The following is a 9706-nucleotide window of genomic DNA, read 5'->3' on the forward strand; positions in this document are numbered from 1 at the left end:
TAGATGAAGAGAGAGTGAAACAAGAGAGAGAGAGAGAGAAAGAATAGAGGGAGAGAGGGTAAAACAAGAGAGAGAATAGAGGGAGAGAGGGTAAAACAAGAGAGAGAATAGAGGAAGAGAGGGTGAAACAAGAGACAAGGGAGGGAGAGTGAAACAAGTGAGAGAGAGTAGAGGGAAAGAGGGTGAAACAAGAGAGAAGAGACGGAGAGAGGGTTAAACAAGAGAGAGAATAGAGGAAGAGAGGTGAAACAAGAGAGAAGGGAGGGAGAGTGAAACAAGTGAGAGAGAATAGAGGGAGAGAGGGTGAAACAAGAGAGAAGAGAGGGAGAGTGAAACAAGTGAGTGAGAAAGAGGAAGGAGGGGCACAAGCGAGGAAGAGAGAGCGAGAGGAAAGAGAGAACAACAGAGGAAGAGAGAGAGAGAGAGAGAAAACTAAGAGAGAACGAGAAAGTACAACAAAGAGCAAGAGCGCGGAGGAGAGGGAGGGAGAGTGAAACAAGAGATTGAGAGAGAGAGAGGAAGGGAAAGAACAAGAGAAGGAGAGAGAGTGAATCAAGAGAGAAAACTACAGAGGGAGAGAGAACTGCAGAGAGAGAGAGAGAGAAGAGAGAGGAAAGAGATGAGAAGAGAGAACAACAGAGGGAGAGAGAGAGAGAGAGAATAACAGGAAATGAAAAGATAAAGAGGGAGAGAGCAGATATACCAAATAAAAAATAACAAGAATAAATAAATCAAAAGAAGAACCTCATCAGAAATCGTCCGAGAGAAAGTCATTGCCATTGAGGGCCTTCTTACTACGCCAGTACACAGCACTCGCACTCTCAGATGTTCCCACCTGCCATCATAGATCATTATATGTCTTTTCACAAGTTAATTTTTCAATAATGCATATAAAACTATAATAAAATTAAGATACTATTCATCGCTCTGTAATTAGATTTTTCCAAACCTTTGTTTCAAAGCAGTGGTATTCCTTCCACAACTTGGGATTTTCGCCGTAAATGGCAATTGCGGACTCGAAGTTCTTCCGAGCTTTGGGAAGGGCGCATTTATCACCAGAAGAGGCGAGATTTGATTCCAATTGGATGCAGTACAAGAAAATTGAAAGACTTGGACGTGGCAGAGATAGAATTCTGAGGACAATTAAAAAAAATGCAAAATCCTCATTTCCAATGAACATCTGATATTTAGATTCTAATTAGCTTACTGACATCATGGAATTTAGCTTAGTCTATGAAATAGTTTTGATTCCAACTGGATGCAGTGCAAGAAAATTGAAAGACTTTGGCCAGGCAGAGACAGAATTCAGAGTATTTATATTTTAAAAATACAAATTCATATTATCCAAGACATTCTCATATTATCGTTACAATAGTGTAATGATATCGAAGAAATTAGCTTATTTTATTAAAGAGATTTGATTCCAATTGTATGCAGTACAATAATATTGAAAGTCTTGGACGTGGCAGAGATTACGTACTGAGCAAATTTTTAAAAAAAACCCAAATCCACATTATCGAAGACACTTTCATATTAATGTTATAATTAGCTTGATGAGACATTGAAATAATTAGCTTATGATACTAAGAAATGTCTGTTTTGTCCCAATGAAGAAAGATTGAGGATTGACTCTGGCATCGCAACACTAACTATAACGAGTGTCTGTAAACAGGATGAATAATTATATCAATATTATGAAGGAAATTAAATTAAAACATATATTCAGAGTCCTCTGCCAAATGTCGGCAGTAATTATCAAGATGCGAACATATTACTGACTGAAAATACCAGTAGCTCAGATACACAACCAAATCATAAAAAAGACTGACGAATTAACATAAAAGAAATTGATTCAAAAATAATTATGAAACTACGTTCTGCTACAGAAGAGGACCAGGAAAATCGAACTAGTACAGCAGAATATGATCACAATAGGAAACTGGAAAGTGCACATTGATAAGCGACACATAAATCAAGAAAAAGATACAAGTTAGGTGTGATTAGCTCACTCTAAAAAACTAAATTAAAAACGGCAGAACCCAAATTAAAAAATTAAATTACCACCAAAGAATCTTAAAAATAAAAATAAATTACCACCAAAGAAATCCATGACATGTAGAAACAAAAATATGAAGATGTCGGATTGGGTTCAATATCCTTTAGATTCAATATCCTTCAGAATGGAGATTTAGGTCAACAAACCTTTGGTAGAAACTTCTGGCAGAATGAATGCCTCGTCTCTGAAAAATCCAGTTTATTATCGCGCAGAAGATAGAGAAAAAGGGGTCGGCATAAGAGGATTTGGGAAGTTGAATCACAAAAAACTCTGTAAGCTTCTCAAAATATTCTTTTCTGTCAGAGAAAAACGAAATTGCCTGCACAAGGTAAATAAGAAGTCAGTATAGACGAATTTTAATCATGACAATCTTTCTCAAATAACAAAAATGAAATCCAAGACATGGAGATTTCTATATCTCTTCCAAGCATCCAGAATTTAAATGTCGGGTATGAAAGGAAGAGCCTATCATAATGATTATCCCCAAGCTGTATCAACGGTATTACAGTCATTTGTCTTTAGGTTAGTTTCCCTTTAAATAGATGTTTCCCTCTGTTAACGAAGAATGTACAACGATCCGAAACATTGAAATTTAATCCCACAATATATCTTCAAAAAAAATCCCACGATATAAAATATGAAGGTCCCTATCATAATGTTTGTCCCCAATTTTGTCAAGGGTCTTTTTGTCATTTGTCTTGAGATTATTTTACATTCAAATAGAGGTATCTCTGACCTAGGGAGATCAAACAAAAAGCTTCACAGAATTGGCGCCAATCCAGGCCTTTAAGTCTTGGTGTTTGCAGACGATGGCTAAAATCAACATTGTCTGCATCTAGAGTGACAATGATGATTTTGTCATCGTCTGTCATACTCTGAGAAAGGTTAACAAAGGGAATATGACGAGGGGCAATGACAAAACAACATCATCATCGTCATCATCATCCTGCCGAGGACAAGAGACGATGTCATCATCATCTTTCTCTTTTCATTGTCAATGGTGCAGAAAAACTAGTAACCGGGTCACTGCTCTCTCCCTCTCTCTCTCTCTTTCTACACGTCCAAGATCATTCTGATGTGAGCTGGATAAGACCATTCCATAGATATAAAAATAAAGAAAATTCGAAACAAAATGATTTTAAGGCACATAAATTCTTGTTAAAGAGACATGTTCATTGATACCTCTTGCCACAAGGCCACACTCTCAGAGACGGGTACTCTGTCTGCTGCGAGTTTGAAGAGACTAAAAATACTGTCCAGATCAGCGGTGCCTATCACCGCGGAACCATTCAAACGGTACTTCATTTCCATGGAGATCCTCAAGTTCCATAACTTTGGGCCCTTGGAATTTGTACCAGCACAAAGCTTCTCCGCAAGCCGTCTTGCTTCATCCCAGTTCCCCAGATGCAGAAAGATTGAAACGTATTGGTGGGCAAGATCGTCACTCATGAACCCAGAAGATTCAGCTTTCTTGAATATTTTGACTATGTTTGAGTCAAACTCATCAATGCTGATTCCCAGCGTGGACAATGAACTTAGTAGTTCATCAAAGAACTTAGCAAAGAGAGAGTACATTTTGGCAGATGGTACTAGGCACAAAGCCTCATCATATACCTATACATGACCAACAAGTAAAGTCAACATAAAGCATGAGAACTATCAGATAACTTAAATGCAACATAATCATGTCAACAAAAACCTGTAACTATTGTTTGCACACAATGACAAATGCGTCATCATCATCCACTATTTTGGCATCGCCATCATCCTCGACTAGAGTGATGATGTAGATTTCTTCATCATTGTCACTCTACCAATCGAAAATTGACGAGGATAATGACGACTCATCATCCCCATTCACAACATACAGATGACAATGATGATTTCTGTGTTATCATCATCCTCCAGGAAAAAAATTGAACGGCAGGGGTGTTTTTATAAGAAAATGAAAGACAGGGGCATTGAGGAGTTGTCATTGTCATTGCAGACTGGAAATACTACCTGTAGCGCTTTGGTCAGCAAGCTAAGAGCATCGGTCTTTGGCAAACTCTGGATTTTCTTTGGATCATGAATTTGAAGTCTAGCAATCCAGTCCCAGTAATCTTCCTCCCCTGAAAACTGCTTCTTGATATCCTCCATTACTTCATGTTTCAATAATTCAGAGTGCACAAGATCTACATCATCCAAAATCTTTAAGAAACGCTTCCGAAAGCTGATACTGGAAGGCATAGCCTCCACAGCACCTTGATAGATTGTTCTCAGGATACTAGAACCATGTCTCCAAAAGAAATCTTCACTCTGCTCTACTTTAGAATCAGTTCCTTGGGCATCCTGTTCTTCATTAAGAGAGAGAAATAAATCTTCATTCTCCTCCTTCCAACTTCTCTGTTCATCAGCCTCAAGAACTTTAGCTGGAGGCCCTACTTCTTCCCCAAGAGCAATCTTCCTGGCTTTTAATTTGTTAAGGTAAGTGAGCTCCATGCGAAGATACTCTATCCAAAGTTCTTCAGAGTTTGGGCATTCCCTCAGTCCTCTTTGCATTAGGGCTCGAGCTGCAGACACATTTAACTGTTGATCGAATTCCCAAGCTGCTGCGTAGATCCAAAGGCCAGGAACCTTTGGATGGAATCTGATAGCCTGTGCCAGCAGCTATAATTGAAAGGAAAATTAAATAAGTTTTCGTTCATTAAAAGAGAATATAATATTGTACGAGAGACAAAGAAGTAAAGAAGAACATTGATGAGCTTCAGATGGAAAAATTCCGGGAAAATAAGAAATCTTTTCAAGAGAAATTATTGAGACATCCATCTAGGAAAGACAATTCGAGGTCGTACACAAAAAAAGGACAAACATTAAAGAGCGTTTCATGAAGAAAGTTCCTGGAAAACACAAAAAATACAAGGAGTAATCAAATAATAAACTTTCATCTTGAAGAGAATATGAAATCTTGTATGAGAAAAAAGAAGTCAAGAAAGACATTGAAGTGAATCTCATGAACAAAATTCAGGGAAAAAGGTTAATAACCACTCAAAACGAGAAGAGATTTCCAAATTGTAAGCCAAAATAAAAAGGAAATAAGAACATTCAAGAGAATCTAATGAAGAAAGCTACGGACAGACCAGAAATTTTTCCAGCGAAATATTTATAAGCCTCTATCGGAAAAAGAGAACTCGAGCTTGAATGCAAAAATAAAAAGTAAATAAGGACATTCTAGAGCATCTTCCTCTAAATAAAACATTCAAGAGCATCTCATGAAAAAATTTCAGGAAAACAAGAAATTTCCTCGAGGAAAAATTAAAAGCCCCTCGTCAAGAGAAGATACTTCGTGATTGCATGACAAAAAAAAGAAAAATAAATAACTTCATCTAGTAAAAGAAAGCTCCGGACAACCAGAATTTTTCTCGAGGATAAATAAATAACTTCTCATCAAGAGAAGAGATTTCGTTATAGTATGCCAAAAATATAAAATGAGAACATTCAAGAGCATCCAATTAAGAAAACTCCGGGGCACGAAATAAATTGTCTCGACGAGAAATTAATAACCCCAGATCAAGAAGAGATCAGATTTCGAGATTGGATGCCAAAAAATAAAATAAAATAAGAACATCCAACATCATCTAATTAAGTAAATTCCTGGGCAAACAAGAAAAAAAGGTGAGATAAATTCGAACAATAAAAAGAAAAATTCGAACAAAAAAAGCTGAGATAAACCTGCTTCATCCTCCCATGCTTGCGGTCCCTGCAAAATTCCAGGTACCGGAACCAGAGATCCAAATCCCCCTTATGCCTCACCACGGCGAGCCTATAAATATCCAAAATCCTCGCAACCCCAGAGAAATCAGACACGGACTTCTTCCACAGCTTCCCGCCCGCTCTCTCACCATCTCCACCGCTCTTCTCCTGTTGCCGCCGGAGCTCCCCGATGATCTTCCCCTTCCGAATGTTGCGGAGAGCGTCGATCTTGGTCTCGTAGTCGATGTAATGAAGGAAATCCTGCTTCAGCGGGCGGGGGCGCTTCAGGCGGTACTCAAAGTCCCGACGGCGGTTCACGATCTCGGCAATCTCTGAGCGGCTGAAGAGGCCTCTGCTAACAAGGTCCTCCAGCTCGTCCACCATCCGCTCCAGCCGGAACTGCACCACGTCCGCCATTGTTGCTCCTCTGCTCCACCACAAGAAGAAGAAGAAGAAGAAGAAGAAGAAGAAGAAGAAGAAGAAGAAGAGGGTTTTAGGTTTAGGGTGCAGGGATTTAAGGGGATATGAGAGGGAGGTATGGTTGAGGCTTAATTGTAAGAAGAGTACATTATTTGGGTTTTTTTGTAAACGTTTGTAGATGAATTATCGTATGTGGATAAATCTTAAGGGAATTTTTGAGTAAAATGAGGGGATTTTGTAAGATTATGAGGGAATGTTGTGTTTTTTTGAAAATGATGGCATGAAGTAGAAGAAGAAGAACAAGAACAAGAACAAGAAGAAGGTTTTTAGGTTTAAAGAGCAGGGAATTAAGAGAATATGAGAGGGAGGTATGGTTGAGACTTAATTGTAAGAAGACTACATTATTTGGATTTTTTGTAAACGTTTGTAGATGAATAGTGGTATATGGATAAATCTTAGAAAAATATTAAGTAAAATTAGAGATTTCGAAAGTTTATGAGGGAATGTCAATGTTTTTTGAAAATCATGGCGAAGAAGAAGAAGAAGAAGAAGAAGAAGAAGAAGAAGAAGAGTAAGAAGTAGTAGTAGAAGAAGAAGCTTCACTATGACTTATGAGTGGACGACTACATTTTGACTACATTTCTACTGACCTGAGACACCAAGGACATCTCGTGGGTGGACAACTACATTTTGACTATAACTTATGAGTCTCTAATCAAGGAATTTAAATAAGTTATAGTTCAGATGTAGTAAGAAGCTTATGGAGATGATTGAGTGGTCAAGACAGGATCATCTGCCCTCGGTATAAGAGGAGATTGACTCAAGGAAGACGATGCAGAAAAATCCCTGGCCAGGGCGTTCTCCCATGATCTCCGTTATGCATCAGTACTAATCAAATGAGAGATTAGGGTGTGACGATAAACCATACACCAAGTCGTTCGAGAGTCTTGCATGGATGATAGATTATACATATACAATAATCGATGATAGTAAAGGTTCCATGAGAGAGTTTGAGACTACTCGGTATCTTCTTGAGCACGAGGTGTAGCTTGGCAACCCACGGACTTAACCTATCAATTGGGTTAAATCGATCCTTATTTAATTCATCTATATGTTAATATAGTTAATTAATAAGGTTTGTCAAGAAATGTTATTGGGCCACTAAAGTTATGAACTAGAATGATACATGGGCCAAGAAGGTCATACCCACAAGGTCATAAGGGCATTGGTGAATATATTTTACTTTATTTTCGAGGAAAACCTCAAGTGAAATATAAAGAGGGAAAGGGGTCTCATTTTAAGCACCCGTGCAAGACTGAATTGAGGGCCCCCTCCTTTCTTCATTCTCTACATCAACCAAGGAGAGAGTCTCCAAGAAGAGTTGAAGAGGAAGAGGTGGAGAACCAAGCGCCGAATGATAGCATGGATACTTCTAGAGGCCGGACGCGTGAACGGCTTCGGAACGATCTCAAAGTGAGCATGTCAAGGGTGGAATAAGTTCCCCAAAAGTTACCTTCAAAGTTTTTTTTAAAGATCGATTGTGAATTGATCATCACGCTTCCGCATCCATGGAACATGTTTTCCATGGACGAACCAAGACACCAAACCCAACATTGAGTCTACCGCACATCGCCACCAGCTGTCCCCATTGATTACTGGTTAGATAAATTTATATTTTTAATCATCTAAAAATTAAATAAAAAGGGAATATATGACAAAAATATTAATCATTTTTAATTATTATTTATTTTAAATAGAGTCAATAAAAATATCTAAAATACATACATATATTTTCCATTTGTAATACATATCTATTATTTGATCATATTTAAAATACAAAATAAGATTCGTATAAATTCCATAAATCATTTATAATCATTTTATTCCTGGTTTGCTTCATAATTTTTCAAGAAAATAAAATAAATTTCTAAAATATGCAGAAAAACCTAATAATCTACATTTTCAACTCTAATATTATTCTCTCTTTTCCAAGCTTTGAATAATTAAGACATTAGTATTTTCTATTTCATAGATTGTCCCCTACTAAATTATTATATATATTATAAATGTAAAAGTCAAAATAAATATTTTTTCTTAAGTGCAAATTAATAATGACACGGATCCTTTAAATTTAACTTTATACATAATAACCCTGTTAAATTTAGTGATGGAGAGCGCCCACCCGAGATCGCCGCCATGTCTTCGAAGCCGTTATCATTGTCACCATCAAGCCCTGCCAGCTCGTGTTCCACCCTACCGGCATGCCAAAGCATCAGTGAAGACACCCCGGTTTAAATATCCTAGGTAAAGCACATCCGTGCAAAGTGTTCGTTGTTTTCCGTTTTCATATGTAAATTTATGTTTTGTTTTCGCCACGACGAGTTTGGCCTACTCTTCGTGCCACGACCACATTGTCATCTTTTGTGCCATCATTTTATCGTCGTGTTGTTAATTTCAAGTATTTTTATTTTGTTGTTGTTTGTTGTAAAAGGGGTCCCCTTGTTGGACCATGTGTAAAGAGGCCCATCATGGCCCTATATTAGGCCATGATGGGCATCGCCAGATTCAGATCTGGAATTTGCAGTTGTGGAAGTAATTTGTTTCTGTGTTCAGATCTCATGAGAGGAAGAGGAAAGGAGACGACAAGAGGGAAGAAGAAGAAGAGAAGAAGGAGAAAGAGGGCTTCATGTCTCATCACCTTCCCGCCAGCGCCACCACCTACGTCACGCTTCCCACATTGTGGGTTCGGGCTGTCACGCCCTCGCGCAACCTGACCATGGCATTGACCAGGAAATCCAGGAAGCTTGTGGTCTCGATGGCTTTGCCTGTACGTGTGTTGCATATTGGGACCACTTTCTGCCTCGTATTGTTGTCACTACGACGACCCTCCCCTGCACCTTACAAGTGAATTCTCGTGCCAAGCTCTGAGACAGATTGTTCATCTGTCTTGTGGCTGCCTTTCCACGTCTAAAGCAACCCTCTAACCGACGACAACGGTGCAAATTCCAAGTGCATTATGGCCGACACACTTGTGTTTCTCCTGGACGAGCCGGCTAGATACCTGCCCAAGTCGTGTACTAACACCATCGACTGTTGCTTCACCATGGTTGCATCACGCCCATCGCATTTGACACCATTGACTAATCAATGGAAAGGCCCAAACGGGAGTTCTGAGTGTGATTCCCTATGGTCCAACACTGTCCAGATCCCTGTGTAAGTCGTATCCACACGGCTATGCTTCACGCGTCACACCATCGCGCTTGCACTCCCTGTCAATAGAGGATTCAATCGTTGGAACACTTAGGACTACGAGCTCGGTTCCTCTACCCTAAAGTTAGTCGACGAGTTGAATCACCCCTGGTGCTGCTCGGTTCTTCCACGTCTGCATGCGCCCTATTTCACACTAACTAGGCTATTTAGCATCACCCTTGTGGCCTCGTCTCCGCCAACCTCCACCAATGTCCTCAATCTAGTGTCGCATATCTGCCACCCGACGAT

The 9706-nt window shown here is 39.1% G+C and overlaps 1 protein-coding gene across 1 annotated transcript; it reads right to left on the reverse strand.

Moving 5' to 3' along the window:
• Positions 1-700: 700 nt before the first annotated feature.
• On the reverse strand, positions 701-6259 carry LOC144700920 (U3 small nucleolar RNA-associated-like protein). Its single transcript, XM_078572503.1, has 6 exons — positions 5768-6259; positions 4058-4705; positions 3239-3670; positions 2203-2375; positions 950-1133; positions 701-835 (listed from the first exon to the last, which is right to left on the reverse strand). Exons 1-6 carry the CDS (start codon positions 6203-6205, stop codon positions 749-751), a joined length of 1962 nt encoding a protein of 653 aa, XP_078428629.1. The 5' UTR covers positions 6206-6259; the 3' UTR covers positions 701-748.
• Between the last annotated feature and the right edge of the window lie 3447 nt (positions 6260-9706).

This window comes from Wolffia australiana, chromosome 3, assembly GCF_029677425.1.
Source record: "Wolffia australiana isolate 7733 chromosome 3, ASM2967742v1".
NCBI classification, from domain to species: domain Eukaryota; kingdom Viridiplantae; phylum Streptophyta; class Magnoliopsida; order Alismatales; family Araceae; genus Wolffia; species Wolffia australiana.

Excerpts from the sequence above, each read along its gene's own strand:
- LOC144700920 (XM_078572503.1), bottom strand. The coding sequence starts at position 6,205 with ATGGCGGACGTGGTGCAGTTCCGGCTGGAGCGGATGGTGGACGAGCTG. Across the intron at positions 2,376-3,238 it reads GTGTGGCCTTGTGGCAAGAG|GCAATTTCGTTTTTCTCTGA; the intron begins GTATCAATGAAC and ends TACCTTGTGCAG. Across the intron at positions 1,134-2,202 it reads GCCAGAAGTTTCTACCAAAG|AATTCTATCTCTGCCACGTC; the intron begins GTTTGTTGACCT and ends AATTGTCCTCAG.